Genomic DNA, 21,457 nt, shown 5'->3' with positions numbered 1-21,457 from the left:
GTCATTAAGTGTCTTGTAGCATTGATTTCATTCCTCCAAATCATGAACACTGCGCTAACCCAAGTGACTATTTCAGATCAGTCTGGCAGTGTTTGACACACCCCAAGTTCTGGGTTTAAATATGATGTCTGTAACATGAATGCTACAAGGTCCTGTCAGTGACAAGCATTTCTCTACTGCCCAGAACAAGATAGCTTTGGAGGCATGTTGCAGAATTAATGAGTTGAGCACTGTAACATTGTGAGAGAAGAACCATTTGGGATTCAGAGGAAAACTCTCCAAAATTGACAACTAGCTGACCTTTGGGAAAATTCAGCTCACTGAGTCTAAAATACTTTCAGAGTGAAGTCACATGGTCCATGTTTTCAGTGTAATAAGGTAATTGGATTTGAACATTGATGGTCAGAAACATAACCTACCTGGAACAGCAGTGGATGACTCAACACTTCAAGAAAAGAGTTTTTTATGTGAGAATTCTGAATTATTTTTACTCTCACGATAAAACAAAATCAGCCAGCCATTCCTAGTACAGGAAGAAATCCGAGAGTCACCAGTTTGTGTGGAAAGTGACTTCAGTTGCACACCAGCATTTGGGACAATCTATGAACTGTCCCTTTTCTGAATTTATTGTTACTCGGCAAAGTACTTTAAGTCTGCAGTCTTTTTATATCTTTTCCCAGTCATATGTGTGTGTGTGTGTGTGTGTGTGTGTGTATGCTAATTCTCAAGAATGATAGTTGAATAAATTTGCAGTATAAACAATTTTGTTCATAACTTTTACAGAATTGCTTAAGTTTTGCTTGGAGTAAGCTAATTCTTTCTAACGTAAGGTAGTGGGTGACTTGTTACTGATACTGAGTGATATATATTGATATATTGATATATCAATTATGATATATTGATATATTGCAATATCATCTCATTTTTAAAATTCAAGCTTTATTGTGACCAGCAGAGGATTAGTACAAGTAAACAAATCATGCTTTAATTCACCTTGAATTGAAACCAACTCTCTTCATTTTTAAGCTTTAATTTAACACACATTAGAGACCCTAATAACATTGCTGAAAACTGTTGTAAATTACTGATCAACAATTATGGAAATAATCTAGAAAATTATAATCCCAAATTTTAACAGGTTAATATTGCACAGAGTGTATTCTGTTACCTGTTAGTAATATTCACTTTACAGCTTGATATAAAGCTTTGATTAAGAGTCCAGGTTCTTGTCAGTGCTTGAGATGTTATGAGGGAATATTGATCCCTGCTATCAGTCATTAAAAGAGCTCTGTCTTTTGATGCCAAAAAACTGAGAAAAAAACGTTCTTATAAAAACAGCAATTCAAACAAAGCAACCTGTTCTATTACCCTGTATGACTGAGATACTGCACCACCATCAGAACCATTATCCTTCAGATTTTTCAGGAGTCCATTCTCAATAAATCTGATTTGGCAGCTCATTAAAATAGTTTGGTGCTACAAATTTATGTTGTGCTGGATGCATGGTGCAACAGGGAAATTAAAGTTTGGATGCCAGCAACAATGATAAGGCTTGTGTCTGTCATTAAAGGACAGCCAATTTCCTTGTTTTAGGACACAACTACACTTCAATAATTTAGCCCGTGGAACTTAAAATGGCCTGTGCATTTTTATCATGCTTGAGTTTCCTGTGGATTCTAATCTTAACATACACTTCTGAGCTGGTCAAAGGAATGCTCAAAGGAAGTCAATGGGACCCTTCTTTAAACATGCAGATTAAATTTTAATGACTTCATTGGACCACATAATTAGAGGTCTGTGCAGGACCTCCCTACCAAGTCAGCATGAGGAACCATGGCCAGAAGAGACCATGGACCTGCCATATTTGTCAATAGGTAAAAACAATGACTGCAGATGTTGGAAACCACTAATCCAGATATTTGTCAATAGGCTGTGTTTTATCCTGTATTTTCTTTCACTTATTGATAAATGTCATCCCAGCAGGACTGAAATTCAATAACATCTCTCTTACCTCTGGAATATCAACAAATCCATATTCCTGGCTCAGGATTGATTTGTTTGTGAGACTGATAGTAGTCCACACAGACTCATAGATCGAACAATAACCAAAGTCAATCGTTTGATAATCAATCTCCAAGTCCGAACTGGTGACAATTGCGTGAACAATGAAAGGAATTGATCTAGTCTAAAAGAAAGGTAAATCCCATGAGTGCCTTCAAGTAGAATTATTTGCAAGTTTTTAAAATTATATTCTTTCTAAAACAACAAGAGGTAGCCAAGAAACTCCAGAGAACAAGAGAAAGTGAGAGTTAGAAAGAGAGAAAAAACATAAATTTAACATTTTCCTTCAGATCTTGATTTGTTGTCTAACCCTCAATCAAACCAAAATATACTGAGGCACTATGGGTCATTAACTACTTATTTATTTTTTGTACACAACCATCACCATTCAAAAAAAGCCTCTCCCGTTACGCCATAGGAACTGAATTTTTGATTTTCTTATTCAAAATACTAGAAATAATGATGCACAATGAAAACTCATTTTGGTTTGGCTATCTCTATGAAGGACTATAAAGTATAAGTGCTTGTAACAAATGAGTGAACATTCCATTTTTGTCATATAACAATAAATAAGGAAGGGTAGCTCTGATGATGATGAGAAAGGAGTCAGACTACGGCCTTTCTCAGCTACAGAACATGTTAACACCGAGATCTGATAGAGTAGTTCAAAACTGAGAAGCTTTAATAAGCTAAATAAAGGGCTGCTTGCACAGATGGGAAAATCAAAAATTATAATGTATAACATTTTAGATTACCATAAAAATTAGAAAACTTTAATGAAGAATTTTAAAGAGAGAAGTCACGAAAGCAATATTTGTGATAAGTTTTGAAGGGATATGGATGGATAGTTAAAAAGTATGTAAAAGGATATGGGGAAAGTCATATTGGTCTTTTAGAAGTCCAGCATGGGGCTGAAAGGCCTCCTGGTGCTGAAACATTCAATGATTCTACAATCATTGTGCTGCCATATTGATTTTTATGGCAAGAATAGCTGAGACATAAAGTGAATTTACTGTATGTAAAACATTTGAAAGGCGACAATTATAGTACTATGGAAAGTTAACCAGGACTGATTCTAAGTAAGAGTCATATTAGACTTGAAATATCAACACTTTTTTTCTCCACAGATACTGCCAGACCTGCTGAGTTTCTTCAGCATTATCTGTCATGATTTGAGATCTCCAGAATCCATGGTACTTTGTATTTATCAAAATATTGTGTGCGGCTTTGGGCTTCACACTATCAGAAGAAATCTGACTTAATAGAGAACCACCGTACAAGTTTATTAAGTTACCATATCATGTGAAGAAAATACAAAGACACACTTGAAAAAGTGGGATGTTATCATTAGGAAACAGGAATGATTTGATAGAGGCTTATTAGATTAAGAACTGAGAGTAGGTAGAAACTGAATTTACAGTGTACAAGGGACTTGGGACGTGGAAACCAAGGGATAAGTTGAGATGTTAGAAATTAAGAACAAGAAAGCAGAAATAAGATGATTACACTGCAACTTGCCAAGGTTCGTTTTACAGCCTTTTCCAAACCTGTGACTTCTATCATCTAGAAGGGCAAGGACAACAGACACATGGAAAAGAACTACCTTCAAGTTTCACTTCATGTCACAAACCATCCTAACTTATAACCTTATTGTCAGTCCTTCCAAAAGTCACTAGTTTAAATACTGGAACTACCTCCCTGGTAGCATTGTGGGTGTACCTACATGATATGAACAGCAGAGGTTCAAGAAGACAGTGCAGCATCACTTTCAAAGACAATTATGGATGGACACCATAAGTTAGCCCTACCGGCCACATTTAAATTACAAAAATTAATAGACAGAAGTGGGTTGAATTGTGGAATTTGCTTTTGAAATTATTGCCTGAAGCAAATATTTGTCTTAATTGCTTGGAGTGTGTCCAGGAGGATTGCATTGCCTACTGTTTATAGAATCCATCTGATTTTGAGTTGATAAGCAATTTTCATTGCGATTTACAAGCAACTTAGGTGGCAAGTTGAAAAGGTACACTTAGAACAATCTTTAAGAATAAGTTAGACTGGGGATAGAGAAACATCTGAATAGGTTGTGGTATGGGAATTGAAATACAGTGTGTATGCAGGATAAATGGATTGATTGGGTAAAACACCAATTTCTGTATTGTAGTATGTATGTCATTAAGTGGTGAAAGATTATGTTTTACTCTGTACCAACTACACTATTTCCAACACAGATGTAGCCATACCATGGAACATGGAGGGAGGCATCTTTCTGGAGGCTGTTTACTTAACTTCAAAGTCAGTTCGAGCCTTAGTATAAGGTAGGAGTCTATTGCTATTGCACCAATTTTGCATCAGTGTGCATGAACTATTAAGTGTTCTGGGAAGTATAGCAATTGATTTAAAAACATTGTTAATATTAACTATTTCATTGGCGAGAGTAAACATTCAAGTCTCAGGTGGACACTGTTTTGGCACATTACAAAAAATAAATAGCAACCTGATTTGCCACCAATATGTTCATTGGAGCTTCCAGGACTCTCGTTTCCTTGTTGAAATATTTTTTAGCATCTTCTGGTAAAGATTTCCTGAAATAGATGACATAACTTTGAAATTTTCATTGTCATTTACAGTCTTAAAAACACACAGTAACAAACCTTACAAAAGATTTTCTGTCAGTTTCTAATCTAGAAAAAAATTTCCAAACTTATAATATGCCTCACAAATATATTGTTCTACAGGTTGTTCTGCTATAACACTTATTTCATTAATGTGAATTCACTGTAATGTTATTGACGAATTGGGGACACTATTTCTAAAGTGCGAACATTAAAATGTGTAATGGCTGTAACACGATTACATCACCAACACTTTAAATGCTGTTTCTAAAGCTGTTTCTATACTGTGGGGTTGCACAAGAACACAATCATTGCGTTATAGAAGAACTACCTGTACTTTGCTAGTCAGGAATTAATTATTGTAATCTATGCTATCCAACTAATTACATTCTAATTTGACCAATAGAACAAACTGATTGAAATACAGTCAGGAAAATGAGCATTGTCCAAATAAAAAGACCCCTGTCAGTAGATACTGCAACTTTAGTGAAAAATGAATTCGTTAGAAATAAGAGCTGATAATATAATGACCAATGACATACTGAGGTGAACGATGTGAAACAGCTGGTGACTCTATTTTGGTGTGGAGAAGAGTTCAAGCTGTACTCAATTTCCCAGCATATTAACAAATAGTTCAAAGCTCATGATATTTATTCATTTTGTTTGTTAGTTCTCGTAAATTCAGTCATTTCTACATTTCAAAAATTAAATACAAAGCTGTGCTCAGTGTTGTGGCGGCAGACAGGTGGCAGAGAGAGATAACATGGAGACCAATATCCTTTCACTAAGTCATTCTTTTTTACACGTGAAGATAGCATTAATAAGGGGAAGAGTAGGGAGAGAGCAGGTAAATGCAAAAGAACTGGTGGCCTGAAGTGCCATACTTTAATACAAAGAGTATTATGGGTAAGGCAGATGAACTTAGGACTTGGATTGGTGTCTGGGATATGACGTTATTGCAATTATGAGACTTGGTTGAAGGAAGGGCATGATTGGCAACTAAATGTTCCAGGATATAGATGCTTCAGACAGGACAGGGAAGGAAGTAAAAGGGGGGGAGGAGTCGCATTGTTGGTCGGGGTGCTATCACGGCTGTGCTAAAGGAGGACACTATGGAGGGCTTGAGTAGTGAGGCATTATGGGTGGAGCTGAGAAATACAAAAGGTGCAGTTACATTGTTGGGGTTGTATTACAGGTTTCCCAACTGTGAGCGTGAGGTAGAAGAACAAATAGGTAAATAGATTATGGAATGATGTAGAGGCAACAGGGTGGTGGTGATGGGAGATTTTAATTTTCCGAACATTGACTGGGGTACACTTAGTGTCTAAGGTCTGGATGAGGCAGAACTTGTAAGAAGTGTCCAGGAGAGTTTTCTAGAGCAACATGTCAATAGTCTGAGGAGGGAAGGGGCCATATTGGTCCTGGTGTTGGGGAATGAGCCAGGCCAGCTGGTAGAAGTTGCGGTGGGGGATTTCTTTGAGAACAGTGACCACAATTCTGTAAGTTCTAGAATACTCATAGACAAAGATGAGAGTGGTCCTAAGGGAAGAGTACTAAACTGGGCCAAGGCCAATTATATCAAAATTAGGCAGGAGCTCGGAAATGTGGATTGGACACAGCTATTTGAAGGGAAGTCCATATTTGATATGTGGGAGGCTTTCAAAGATAGGGCAGGATAGGCATGTCCTGTTGAAAGCAAAGGATAGGAAGGCAAGATTCGTGAACCATGGATGACAGGAGAAATCGTGCGACTAGCCAAGAGGAAAAGGGAAACGTACACAAGGTCCTGGCATTTAAGAACAAAACGGGCCCTGGAGAAATATCGGAAGAGTAGGACCAGTCTGAAACGAGGAAGCAAATGGGCTAAAAGGGGTCATTAAATAACTTTAGTGAGCAGAATTAAGGAGAATCCCAAAGCCTTTTATTCTTATATAAGTAGCAAGCAGGTTAACTAGAGAAAGGATTGGTTCACTAGAGAATAAGGAAGGAAGGTTGTGTTTCGAACCTGAGAGAATAGGTGAGATTTTGAATGGTTACTTTGCATCAATGTTCACTGGGGAGGGGGACATGATAATATTGAGGAGAAAGTGAGGTCTGCAGATGCTGGAGATCAGAGCTGAAAATGTGTTGCTGGAGAAGCGCAGCAGGCCAGGCAGCATCCAGGGAACAGGAGAATCGACGTTTCGGGCATAAGCCCTTCTTCAGGAATGAGGAAAGTTTGTCCAGCAGGCTAAGATAAAAGGTAGGGAGGAGGGACTTGGGGGAGGGGCGTTGGAAATGTGATGGGTGGAAAGAGGTCAAGGTGAGGGTGATAGGTCAGACTGGGGTGGGGGCGGAGAGGTCAGGAAGAAGATTGCAGGTTAGGAAGGCGGTGCTGAATTCGATGGAATTGACTGAGACAAGGTGGGGGGAGGGGAAATGAGGAAACTGGTGAAATCCGAGTTCATCCCTTGTGGTTGGAGGGTTCCTAGGCGGAAGATGAGGCGCTCTTCCTCCAATCGTCGTGTTGTTGTGGTCTGGCGATGGAGGAGTCCAAAGACCTGCATATCCTTGGTGGAGTGGGAGGGGGAGTTGAAGTGTTGAGCCACAGGGTGGTTGGGTTGGTTGGTCCGGGTGTCCCCCTCCCACTCCACCAAGGATATGCAGGTCTTTGGACTCCTCCATCGCCAGACCACAACAACACGACGATTGGAGGAAGAGCGCCTCATCTTCCGCCTAGGAACCCTCCAACCACAAGGGATGAACTCGGATTTCACCAGTTTCCTCATTTCCCCTCCCCCCACCTTGTCTCAGTCAATTCCATCGAATTCAGCACCGCCTTCCTAACCTGCAATCTTCTTCCTGACCTCTCCGCCCCCACCCCAGTCTGACCTATCACCCTCACCTTGACCTCTTTCCACCCATCACATTTCCGACGCCCCTCCCCCAAGTCCCTCCTCCCTACCTTTTATCTTAGCCTGCTGGACAAACTTTCCTCATTCCTGAAGAAGGGCTTATGCCCAAAACTTCGATTCTCCTGTTCCCTGGATGCTGCCTGGCCTGCTGCGCTTCTCCAGCAACACATGATAATATTGAGATCAGAGATAGAAGTTTGATTAGTCTGGATCATGTTGGCATAAGTAGGGAAGATGTGTTGGGTAGGCTAGAGGTTATTAAGTTGGACAAGTCCCCAGGACCGGATGGGATCTATCTGAGGTTACTGAGGGAAGTGAGAGAGGAAACAGCTGGGGCCCTGAAGATATCTTTGAAGCATCCTTAAACACAGGTGAGACGCCGGAGGACTGGAGGGTTGCTCATGTTGTCCCCCTGTACAAGAAGGGTAGTAGGAATATTCTAGTTAACTACAGACTAGTGAGCCTGATGTCAGTGGTGGGAAAGATGTTGAAGAAGGTACTGAGGGATAAAATTTATTTATATTTAGAAAAGAATGGGCTTATCAGTGATAGGCAAAATCGTTTTGTGCGGGGGAAATCGTGCCTCACCAACTTAATAGAGTTCTTTGAGGAAGTGAGCAAGTTGATAGATGAAAGAAGGGCTGCTGATGTCATATATATGGACTTTAGTAAGGTGTTTGATAAGTTCCCCATGGTAAACTAATAGAGAAAGTGAAGTCATATGGTGTGCAGGGTGTTCTAGCTAGGTGGATAAAGAACTGGTTGAGCAACAGGAGACAGAGAGTAGTAGTTGAAGGGAGTTTCTCGAAATGGAGAAAGGTGACCAGTGGTGTTCCGCAGGGATCAGTACTGAGATCACTGTTGTTTGCAATATACATAAATGATCTGGAAGAGGGCACTATTGGTATGATTAGCAAGTTTGCAGATGATACAAAGATTGGTGGAATAGCAGAAAGTGTAGAGGACTGTCAAAGAATGCAAGAGAATACAGATAGACTGGAGAGAGATGGGCAGAGAAGTAGCAGATGGTGTTCAATCCAGACAAATGTGAGGTGACGCATTTTGGGAAGTCTAATTCTAGAGCAAATTATACAGTAAACAGAAGAGCCTTGGGAAAAGTTGATGAGCAGAGAGATCTGGGAGTTCAGGTCCATTATATCCTGAAGGTTGCTGCACAGATAGATAGAGTGATCAAGAAGGCATATGGTATGCTTGCCTTCATTGGATGGGTTATTGAGTATAAGAGCTGGCGGGTCATGTTAAAATTCTACATGACGTTGGTTCGGCCGCATTTAGAATATTGTGCACAGTTCTGGTTGCCACATTACCAAAAGGATGTGGACTCTTTGAAGAGGGTGCAGAGAAGGTTTACGAGGATGTTGCCTGTTATGGAAGGTGTTAGTTATGAACTTAGGTTGAGTAGGTTAGGTTTGTTTTCATTAGAAAAAAGGAGATTGAGGGGGGACCTGATTGAGGTCTACAAAATAATGAAGCGTATAGACAGGGTAGATAGAGATAAGCTTTTTCCCGGGGTGAAGGATTCAATAACGAGAGGTCACACTTTCAAGATGAGAGGTGAAAAGTTTAAGGGGGATACACACGGCAAGTACTTTACACAGAGGGTGGTAGTTGCCTGGAACGTGTTGCCAGCAGATGTAGTAGACAGGCACGGTAGATTCATTTAAGATGCATCTGGACAGATGCATGAGTAGGTGGGGAGCAGAGGGATACAGATGCTTCGGAATTGGGCGACAGGTTTAGACAGTAGATTTGGATCGTCTCAGGCTTAGAGGGCCAAAGGGCCTGTTCCTGGCTATATATTTTCTTTCTTCTTTGTTCTCTGTACATGGACTCTGACCAGCAAGCTCAGAGCCACTCCCTAGAATGATGAGAATCTCTGAGACTCCTGTTTATATCTGTCACTTGACCCTCATTCCAATCACTACATTTCCACAACCCACAAATCCATGGATATAGGCCTGTTCTTTTCCTTGTATCTCCTCCTAGGATGTTTTCGCACCAGGTGTGGTTCCTCTGACTCCAGCTCTGACTCAGACATGGGTGGTGTGTACCGGACCATAGCCTGTCTCTTGCACCTGGGGCATCCTGGAAGAAATTCCTCCTCTTGTCTTGTGAACAAAAGCTAGACTATTTGAGACTTTACTCATTGTGAGTGTAAAAAATGAATGGTTGAATGGTGATCTCATTGAAACATGTAGAATTCTTAAGGGGCAAGACAGGGTAGAAGCTGAGATGATGTTTCCCTTCATGGGAAAGTCTACAATCAGATAGGCTAGTCCCAGAACAAAGGGGCACCAGTTTAAGACAGAGGTGAGGAGGAATTTCTTCTCTCAGAGGGCTGGGAGTCTTTGGAACTCCTTGCCACAGAGAGCTGTGAGGCAGGGCCCTTGTGAATATTTAAGGCTGAGGTGGATACATTCTTGATCAGTAGGGGGATTAAGAGTTATGTCAAAAATGCAAGAAAGTGGATCAGCCTACTCCTTTCCTATTTCTTATGGTCTTATAAAGAACTGAGATAGAAACCAATTAAAGAAATGAATGAATTGTGAAGACTAGTCTATTACCATGAAGCATTTTGTTAACATGCACATACAGAATAACAAGAAAACAATTTCATTGTACGCCAGCAATTTAAGATGTATTCACATACTTCTGCTTAAAGAAGTTGGCATTTTCAGAACAGATGCGACGGAGATGGACGAGCTGGGAGAATGGAATAGAATCTTTTCAGGAAGTACAGGTGTGAGGATGTATTCTCAAGGTAACTGTGGGAGTCAGTTTCTTTGTCATGGATTTTGGTGGCCAGGCTGTCCCCAGTAACGGAAACAGAGATGTTAAGGGAGGGTATCATAGAATCCCTACAGTGTGGAAGCAGGCCAATCCACCTGGCCTACAAACCTTTGGACTGTGGGAGGAAACTGGAGAGGCAAGAGGAAACCCACATAGACACGGGGAGAATGTGAAAACTCCAGAAAGACAGGCTGGAATCAAAACCAGGTCCCTGGCACTGTGAAGCAGCAGTGCTAACCACTGAGCCACCGTCTCACTCAGGGAGGGAAGAGTCAGAGATGGGCCAAGTGAAGGTGAGAGAGGGGTTGAAATTGGAAGCAAATTGACAAACTTCTCAAATTTGAACAAGAGAAGGAAGCAGCAGTGATAATATAATTGATATAACAGAGAAAGAATTGTGGAGGGCTGGAATAGGACTGGAATAAAGAATGTTGCACATACCCACAAAGAGATAGACATGCAGGTAACCGTGGACACCCCTCTGACCAGAAGAAAGTGAGAGGAGTTAAAAGAGAAGTTGTTCAGAGTGAACATGAGCTTGGCTAGGTGGAGGAGGGTGGTGATGAATGGGGTTGTTCAGGCCTTTGTTCCAAGAAGAAGCAAAGAGCCCTGAGACCATCCTGACAAGGCATGGACATGTAAAGGGATTGCACATTCATGGTAAAGGGGAGACGGCTGGTGTCCGCAAACAAGATTTTCCTATTGAAGGGCAACCAGATTGTACACAGTATTCCAAAAATGGCCTCATCAATGTTCTGTACAGCCGCAACATGACATTCCAAGTCTCACGGCCAAAGTTATGACCAATGAAGGCAAGAGTGTCAACCCCTTCTTCATCATTCTGTCTACCTCTGACTTCACTTTCAAGAAGCTATGAGGACCCTGCATACAGTGTTTAAGTTACATGATCATGTCATCTATGACTGTAATAGAGTATGACTTGTGTACTGTCACATTTTATTTCACTTAACCTTTTGTCACTATATTTTATGGAGAAAGTGAGGTCTGCAGATGCTGGAGATCAGAGCTGGAAATGTGTTGCTGGAAAAGCGCAGGTCAGGCAGCATCCAGGGAACAGGAGAATCGACGTTTCGGGCTGTGTAGAAGGGCTTATGCCCGAAACGTCGATTCTCCTGTTCCCTGGATGCTGCCTGACCTGCTGCGCTTTTCCAGCAACACATTTCCAGCTCACTATATTTTATGCCATCCATTGTATCCTTCAGTCCTCATAGTTTCTGTGTTCCCCACACCTTCCAGCACTGGGAACACAACAATCTACCTGCAAATCATTTCTGGAACTCTACTCTTCTTCAATCCATCTTTAACTTCTTTAAAAACCCATATTCATGGCCAGGTCTTTAGGTTCAGCACTGTGATTCAGTTCCACTTCTGTACTTGTTTATATTTCTTGTTTCCTATCTTCAAAAATTTATACGAATACAAGTTGTCCGTCTGCCAATTTATTGCTAGCATTGAGGTTGCAAATCTCTGGGTACAGTTATTTATAAATCTCTCTTTTGCTGGTTTTGTGGTCATCAATGTTTTAATGACGCACTTACCTGGGTAGAAATTTGAGTTGAAAGCTAAAGTTGGAATGCGCTTGGATATAACCAGTTTTTGGCAGAAGTTCCAAATGATTTCTCAACTCGGAGCACACTTCAAATTTTAGCTGGAGAGCTGTGCTTGCCCTGATGAAATAAAGCATAAATCAGATAGAACTATGATTGGTAAAATAAATGCAATGATATATTGGTATATACATGATAAATCAGCTGAGAAACAATACTTGGTTCTGAGCCACATGACTTTTTGATCACAGAAATGACAGCAAAGAAATAGGTAGATGCAGAGAGACAAAGGAGAAATACTATCTGCTAAGTCAGTTTATATTCTTGCTCCTTCAAGAGCCATTTGCTTTCATTTGTTCATGGACTGGCCAGGCCAGCATATATTATCTCTCCCTAATTGCCTATAGTCAGTCAAGTGTTAACCAAATTGCTGAGGGTCTGGGGTAACAAGTAGGCCAGACTGCGTGAGACTGGCAGACATCCTTTCCGAAAGGACATTAATGAATTTATGATAATTAACAGCGCTTACATGATTGCCATTAGGCTAGCTTTTAATTCAGATTTTCTTTTCTAAACAAAAAGGCTTTACCCTTGCTCACCAATCACGGGTGGGTAGCATCTGGGTTCGGAATTAGGCTGATTGAGGTCTACACAGCAGTGAGGAGATGGTAAGACTTTTTTCTCTTGTTCTCACAGGGTAGGGTTGTGGGGGCAGAGGAGGTTGGTGGGGTGGGGAGTCACATGCAAGAGCAGGCAAACCCCTTGATCATTATTTGGGCCTCTGATTGCTGCCAAGGTAAACTGTGGTCTTTAGCTGGCTCTTAATTAACTGCTTAATGCCCTTAATGGCTGGTGAATTGAGAAAATTGCCCATGGATTCTCTCACCCAGCTTTTACTTGGCATGAAGTTGATGAGTTTTTATTCAGATTATTACGGAAAATAAGAACTCATGGTGTAGAAAGCTAATGTATTAGCAACAGGTTGAGGAATAATTAGTTAATGAAAACTCAGAGTAGGCATAAATGGGTGAAATCTTGGGTTAGCAAGTTGAGTTGTGAGTCTAGGCATCAGTGTTGGAACCTCAATTATTTACAAATTATATCAATGGTTTGGATGAAGAGAACAAAGGTATAATGGCTATATTGGCTGATAATACAAAGATAGGCAGTATCGTAAGTTGTGGAGAGGAATTAAGTGATATAAATTGGTTAAGGTCAGAAATCAGACAACACCAGGTTATAGTCCAACAGATCAATGGGCAGAGAGATCAAAAGATCATACAAATGATGTGAGAGGAGTTTCGGTGGGCCAAATAATAGGTGTCTATAGGTGATCAAGAGTGTCTGATGGTGTGAGTAAAGTGTCAACAGCTGAATAACAAGCTAAGAGATTACCTATAATTCAATTAAATGAGGCAGAAAGATAATTACAAAAAATTAAAAATAAGGTGGTGTGGCCTCAACCATGACCTTGGGTTCATGCCATGCTCCACGTAACCCCACTACACTGTTCTATATCTGTAAAATCTTCCTAACTGTCCTGCTTTGACACCATCACCTTAATAAATTGTTATGATCTGTCTACCTTAATTAGCTTGTATAGTTTTGGATTACTTATTACTTTGGTTAGACCCTTGGCATGCAACTCTTATACCTATAATGTAATTCCAGTCATTTGGTTTGCCTCCAGCACCACCTTATTTTTAATTTTTGTAATTATCCCCCTGCCTCATTTAATCAGATTACAGGTCATCCCTTCACTTGTTATTCAGCTGTTGACACCTTACTCACCCCGTCTGACACTCTCACACCATTTGTATGATCTTTTGATCTCTCTCCCATTGATCTCTCTGCCTATAAATTCTGTACCTATGTGCTTCTTTGTCACTTCATCTGACAAAGGGACAACAATCAAAAAGCTTGTGATTTCAAATCAACCTGTTGGAATATAACCTGGTGTTATCTGACTTCTGACCTTGTCCACACGAGTCTAGCAGTGGCATCTCCATAGCATAAATTAGTTAAATGAATGGACAAAACTTTGGCAAATGTATTACAATGAGAAAAGTGTGAACTTGTCAACTTTGGCAGGAAGAATGTAAAACAGTATTTACTGCAATGGCAAATTCATAGAATTCTGAGGTACAGAGAGTGGTGCAGGCTGAATCAGTAACTATTTTTAAGGCAGAAGCAGATCAATTCTTGACTAACAAGGAAGCCAGAGATTATCGGGAACTGGGTGACAATACAGAGTTCAGGTATGATTGGATCAGCTAAGAACTTATTGAATGGCAGAGCTGGCTCAAGAGACCGGATGACATACTCTCTTGCGCCTAACCCGTAAGCTTGTGTGCTTTCTTCAAGATGAAACACAAAAAGGGACACACATAAACTAGAAGTTGCATAAATATAAGAATTGTCACTTGCTTTACAGACAACCTGAGGCAATAATTACAATCTTAGCTTTGATTCTATAAATTTTCAATAGAGGTAACTGTTTACATTAGGTTATAAAAATCCTAAAATGGATAATGGTAATTTTCTAAGGGTCTTAATGACTACAAATTAAAGAGAAACATAAATTGAGAGAAAATGGATGATCTAGTCAGTCTCCCAAAGCCTATTTAAGAAAGAACCTGCTGTACACTCTTACTGTGCTAATCTTCTCTGTATCGTTCCAGTTTTAGTATTTGTGGTGCTGAAGCGAGCACTGTACACTCTTACTGTAATGGAAAAGAGTTATAACTGCTTATTCCAGATGTTTCACATTAGATGAAACATGCATGATTTAATAGAAGTGATGCTTGAGGCATTGTGAATATTTTTGCAGCATTAATGGATTTATATACAATGATTCATAAGTTTTATATTTGTTTCTTGAAAGAAATATGGAAGAAAAATATAAATGAGCATCAGTGGTGAATCTAGAGGACATAAAACCAATGAGCGAGTACAGGAGATTAAAGACTGACAACTGAGGAGCTGCAAAAATAAGGTTGAGTATGCAGGCTAGAGTAGAATGTTGTGAAGTATTTTGTTTTACCAAACTCTCTGCCTCTTGTTTAGGCATCAAAAATTCTGAGCATTTTATGACATAATTCAAATGAAGATAACACATCATACATTATATTTGCTGTAATCCATGTAAGACTGGATGTAAGTGATAACAGCGTAGCTTTCTCTTTCAGGATGTTGGAGAGCATTTGAGATTTTAGAAACATATTTCTAAAAGATGATCAATCACAGAAGTTGGCAGTTTTGTCTTGGTATCTGGCCCTGATGTTGTATCATGGGCAGGGAAGAACTGAGAGGCATCACTTTGCATTGCTGGCTGGCATGTCAGTTTGCTGGCACAATCCCATCCCCAAGGTGATTTTAGCATCCCCCCTGAAAGCTGTGTGTAGTCAATTAAGATGACATGGGGGCGCATTAAGGTCCCTTGGTCACATCAACTGGAATTTTCCATTCAGCAGCAAGCTTCACATAGCAACTGAAGTGCAATCAGTTAGGCCCACTGGTCTCCCAGCTGAAAGTGGACTACCACCTTGCACTCACTGGGCCACAGCTGTGGCCACTGTCCTTCCAGTAAAGAAGGAGTGTCTCCACTTTGAGGCACTCCTCCCTCTTTCTGTTTCTCTGCAGCTCCTAATCCAGATGGTGGAATCATTGTGGTGTCTGCTGGAGAGTCTTTCATTGGTCCTCCTGCCTCAGGAGCCCACCTGCCACTTTTAAATTGCTAGTGAGTCCTCTGGCCACTTACTGAGCAATGATTCAAAAATAATGTTAGCTGATTGGTTCCAATGAGTGCAGGTTGGGTCCTGCAATGCCCTGATGTCAGCATTCTGATATAAAAAAGAAAATGCTGCCTTATATTTACATCCCCACCAAAAAAGGGGTTTACCACTGACACTTGATGTTTTTAGCGAGTTTTGAGAAGATTTGTAGCTCAGGTTGAGGTTTTGGACGCAGGTTTGCTCACTGAGCTGGAAGGTTCATTTCCAGATGTTTAGTTACCCTACTAGGTAACATCTTCAGTGGGCCTCAGGCAAAGCAATGCTGAAAATTCCTGCTTTCTATTTATATGCTTGAGTTTCTTTGGGTTGGTGATGTCATTTCTTGTGGTGATATTATTTCCTGTGGGGAACTTCAAACCAGCGTCTACAGAAAAACAACACATACAGACCAAATATTGAACTAAAGAAGCAATCATCCCAACACCTACAAACGAAGCTGCATCAGAACATTATTTCAATGAGCCACCACATACTGTGGTACAAAGGAACTACGCAGAGCAGAGGAAAATCATCTATACCATGTATTCAAAAAGAATGGGTACCCAATGAACACAGTCCGCCGATTTCTCAGCAACAAACCCAAACAACCAGACGAAAGACTGACATCTCGGAAATCATTGCCAGACTACTCAGACCCCTTGGCATCATGGTAGCCCACAAACCCACCAACACACTAAAATAGCAGCTTATGAACTTGAAAGACCTATACAGCCAACAAGCAAAACTAATGTCATTTACAAAATACTGTGCAAAGACAGTAACAAACACTACATTGGACAAACAGGCAGAAAACTAGCTACCAGGATACATGAACACCAACTAGCCACAAAAAGACATGACCCTCTCTCACTAATATCCTCACATAATGATGAGGAAGGATACCACTTCGACTGGGACAACACATCCATTCTAGGACAAGCCAAACAAAGACATGTACCAGAATTCCTAGAAGCATGGCATTCCAACCAGAACTCTATCAACAAGCACATCGAGATAGACCCCATCTACTCCCCCCTGAGAAAAGGAACAGGAAGTGACTTCACCACAGGAAATAACATCACCACAGGAAATGACATCACCAACCCAAAGAAACCCAAACATATAAATAGAAAGCAGGAATTTTAAGCATTGCTTCGCCTGAGGCCCACTGAAGATGTTCCCTTGTAGGGTAACAAAACACCTGGAAATGAACCTTCCAGTTCAGTGAGCAAACTTACATCCAAAGCTTGATGTTCTCGTCTGCCTGGACCCATTCCTGAAAATCTTCAACCAGAATTTCCAAGCACGAATTTTGTTACTGGCAGTGAGTTTTTCTTGCTTTTCCTGCACATTTCATGAAAGGGGAAAATGTCATTTTCTGAAATATTTACTGAAGTGGCAATAACAATATGTAATGAACCTGGTTTATAATATGTCTACTTTTAATTATGTTGAAAAATCACGAAGATATTGTCATTGTACACTTGTTTGGAAGTTGGATTAATGTAAAAATTAAGAAGCCTCTAATTAAATTTTTTGGTGAGAACCCACATGCGATAACCTTTACAGGATCCATGCGGAATAACTAACTAATCACCTTGTGATTTGTTGAGTAGGAGTTCTCAGTAAGAGGCAATGCTCTGCCCAACTGGACCGCATACCTGATGCCTTTGGAAAGCAGACCCAGCTTGGAGAAAATAGTATTTACCAAATCTTACTTTCAATATCAGGAAGTTGGTGGTCACCAACAAACACAGGGAAATTCATCCATTTTATTATGAGTATTCTCCATACTACCTAGCGGTGATTTGTTTTTATAGTTTCATTTGTGAAAAAAATCTGGAACATTATAATTTACTGGATGTTACCTTCTTTCTCTGAATTTTTCCCAAAAGTGCTTCATGATTTAAAAAAAAGTTGCTTTCAAATATTTTTGCCATATCTACCTATTTATACTCAACCTGTAAAAGGGAAGCTTTAGCATGACAATGTAAACTTCACAACTTTAATAACTTCATGCATTGAAAGAATCAGCAATAACTTTCTGGAATAAACTGTTTCGTGAGATGTTGGGGCGGCACAGTGGTTCAGTGGCGGCACTGCTGCCTCACAGCACCAGGTTCGATTACAGCCTCGGGTGACTGTGTGGAGTTTGCATATTCTCCCCGTGTCTGTGTGGGTTTCCTCTGGGTGCTCTGGTTTCCTCCCACAGTCCAAAGATGTGTGGGTCAGGTGAATTGTCTGTGCTAAATTGCCCATAGTGTTGAGTGCCTGTTTCCACACTGTAGGGAATCTAATCATGACAGGATCACGTAAAAATGATTGTAAAGGAATTAAAAGCACATGCAAATTAACCATCTCTGAGAAGGAACAATATAAACATGCTGTTTCCTGAGAGAGAGAAGGTAGCAACTGCTTGTTAACCTGCTACCCTGTGACAAATGGGCAATTGCTTCTGTAGGCAGGTTAATGTTCAGAAGTAAAGGGGTTAATTGCAGGAAAAGTTGTGTTTTTAGCAGATGGCCATCCCTGAATGTAACAAGGAACAGGAGAGTACTACTGATAAGAAAGTAAGCTACAGTCTTGAGGTCTCCAGAGATGCTAATCAATATTTGGGATGAAAGAATCTATTGAATCATTAAAAATATCATGCTGCAAACTTGGAAGAGAGAAAACAGTACAAGAATCCAACATTAGAACAAATCAGGGGCAGAACTTTGAAAAACAACACTACATAGGGATCAAACCCTGGGCACTTCCAGAAATAGACACTGTTAGTTGAATCATGGCCAAGGTCCATCATTAATTGGGTAACAGCCAAGTTGGGTTGTAATACCTGCAATAAATTTTAAGTGATTGTTTCAATACTTGATTGTCTGCGAGATTTCTTAATAAGTCGTGGAATACATAGATAAGTTTCCTTTTCATAATGGTGTTTATGTTACTAACGAATTTTGGTAATTGGAAATGATAAATTTGTGTTTCACTAGCTTATAAACCGTAATAATAATATACTAATTATGCTGAAAAATAAGTCACTGAATATGGAATTTATCCCATAGTTGACTGTAATTGAATAAATCGGTTGTGCATTGGTACAAAAGAATTAGGAAGCAGATCCATGGGCTCCCTTGTGATGCATTGGTGGTGTCCACATCTCTGGACCAGGAGGCCTGGGTTCAAGTCTCACCTGCTCCAGAGGTTTGTAATTACACCTCTGAACATTTTCATTGGAAAAATAGGTTAAACAAGAAATTAAAGCAGACCCGGAGATGGACTGCAGACTGTCCTAGGCTGAGATTAGCCTATGTAAGCCATGAGTAGTGGCTGTATTTCGTGTTCAACAATAAATGATGTTCCTTTTCTAGTCTGGATTCCTGGGGTATTACATTATGTTTTTTAGCATGTGCTGCTTGAGAATGTAGTTCTATCAATCACTACGAAGCATAGCAAGCAGTTACAAATAGCTCTAAAATAACAATCCTTTACTGTTTCTCTTGGGTCTAACAAACATTGGAGTGCTAGAAATGCTATGCAGTTTGTTAATGCCACTGTGAACTGTGCAAATATAGTATTAAAAAAACGCCAAAAAAGACAATGTTTATTTCTGAGCACCTTCATGTCCTAGAAATGGAGGCTTACAATGCCATTTCTATTTAGGAAGGATATCCCCAAAGTGTGTAAAAGTTCAGGCAAACATGTTCATTTATTATATCAACTGCTGGAAGAAACAACAGGAAGCAAACAGGAATTATTTAAATAACAATATAGAATAACTTATGGATGCCACTTGAAAGACAGCTGATTATCAGTAGCAAAAGTATTTTGTATACACTGTAATGAGAAATAATGGAAAGAATAAGAACATGGGACAAATATGAAATTCTTGTCCATTTAATCAGGCATACGCATCAAGAAGGTGGTGTTGAACTCCTGGAACATTATTAATTTTGTATCAGCATGTTTTGTGGATCTCTTTGTCAGAGACAGATCGAGAGGCATGGTGTTTTTGTAGTTTGGATGAGAACATAACCTTTGCAAATATTAAAATATTTTATATTCTGCATCCAATATATTGTTTGAGCATTGTTACATGCTACAATGTTGTATATGTTCAGAATGGAATAAGCACTGCCAATGCAGCATTCTTGGAATAAGTCTGCATTCTATTTCATAATTCCAAAGCAGGCTTTTACCAGCACACCAAAATGAATAAATTATTATACTTGCAGGATTTTTGTAAATGAAATTTATTTGTTATTTATTTGTTTGAAATGTTCTTCTCTAAGAATCACAATAAGTAACTATAATGCTAAGGAAAGCATTAGAAATATGGAAGGAAAAACACAAACTGAATTCTACTGTAGTTATGTAATGTTCTCGGGAAAACTACTCAATGTAAAATGACCTTCACCAAGGCATGGTTCTCAAAAAATGTGTCTGTATGAGAAGTAGTTATATGCTGTCATCCTTTGCAGACTCACTATGTATTTCACCTCTTGTCTCTTTACATCAAATCCACTCTACCGTAAAGGATCATTTTTTCTTATCAGCTTACCTACTGCAAGCACAAATGGAGTCTTGGTAAAGCCGGTCATACATGCAGATTTTCAGGTCTATATTAGGATTTGATAACCAGACTGGTACGTCAACACCCTTTGCTCGAGCTGTAATGGTTATCTATTTTTAGGAGTTGGAAAAAAACAAATATCAGGGCTAATCTGTATAACATGCTGTGCTTAGTTTAAAAATTGCAACAGTTCCAAGAAAGTTATTGCTTTACAACAAATAAAAGCAGAGCAGAACGGTCCCAAATCAGAAAAAAATTGTAATTTTTTGAGAGTTGTATCTTTTATGATGTCTTTCTGTAACACTGAAGGGTTTGCCTGGTGACCCTGATACATCTTATATACTGAATGACAGCTGGTTTTGGAACAGTATCAACAGAAGATGAGCATCTTCAGTCTATCATGTCGAAGCGAGAAGTAAGTTGAACAAGGCTGAGTGGCTTGTGAAGGAAATATGAATGGTAGAAATAGCACAAAGGATTAATAGACCCTTCTAATTAAAGTCACTTACACACATACGAGAATGTGGGAAAGGCATGACCATAATCTGCCAACAAAATGGAATGAGAGAATCTGCATGTCTTTGCAATCAAGTAAGTTTTACCAGTTATACAAAAGAATTGTGCAACGTTTTCATTAATCAACTTCTCAGGAGGAATGGAAAGAAAGCACCTTCGAAATGCGAGTTCCCAATTGGTCTTATTCATAACTCTGTCTGCGGAAATAAATAAATTTAAATCTAGTTTTAAGTTTCTTAACATAAGGGGTCAGTGAAGATTGTGGCAACATCCAAGAAAGTAGCTGGGAATAGATTGAAGTGGTGTGGTCATCTATGGTGAAGAGACTGAGGACACATGTAGAATGGCCAGGAAGGTAAGACTGAAGAACAGATGGAAAGATTTGGTAGCAAGAAACTTAAACACAACAGGACTGGAAGAAGCATGTGTGACTGACTGTGTCCTGAAACTCCCTTCCCAGCAGCACTGAGCTGCATGAGATGGACTGAAGTGATTTAAGAAGGTCACTGACTGCCACCTTTTCAAAGCCAAAAAGAGTTGAACAATAAGGAGATGTTGACGTTTATAACAGAAAATAATGCATATGATAGTCTGGTGATTGTTTTAGCTCCAGTTATTAAACAATAATTTTCTATGTTGAGGGGATGAA

General features: G+C 39.7%; 1 protein-coding gene across 3 annotated transcripts in view; it reads right to left on the bottom strand.

Annotated features, from left to right (window-relative positions):
• The window catches only part of cfap74 (cilia and flagella associated protein 74), a 219,223-nt gene that overhangs the window by 65,407 nt on the left and 132,359 nt on the right, over window positions 1-21,457 (bottom strand). For 2 of the 3 annotated variants that reach the window (XM_043676311.2, XM_087980219.1), the window contains 4 exons: window positions 20,281-20,402; window positions 11,941-12,069; window positions 4,559-4,646; window positions 2,012-2,185 (listed from right to left, as the gene is read on the bottom strand). In XM_043676311.2, the coding sequence (XP_043532246.2) occupies window positions 2,012-2,185; window positions 4,559-4,646; window positions 11,941-12,069; window positions 20,281-20,402 (513 nt within the window). The remainder of the gene's footprint in view (window positions 1-2,011; window positions 2,186-4,558; window positions 4,647-11,940; window positions 12,070-20,280; window positions 20,403-21,457) is intronic. The other variant, XM_043676312.2, reaches the window with a different exon arrangement.

Source organism: Chiloscyllium plagiosum, unplaced genomic scaffold (assembly GCF_037043375.1).
Source record: "Chiloscyllium plagiosum isolate Xiang-an unplaced genomic scaffold, Cpla_swu_hap1 HiC_scaffold_37, whole genome shotgun sequence".
Classification (NCBI taxonomy): Eukaryota; Metazoa; Chordata; class Chondrichthyes; order Orectolobiformes; family Hemiscylliidae; genus Chiloscyllium; species Chiloscyllium plagiosum.
The sequence above is the reverse complement of the archived record's forward strand: the minus strand, read 5'-3'. Positions and strand labels throughout refer to the sequence as shown.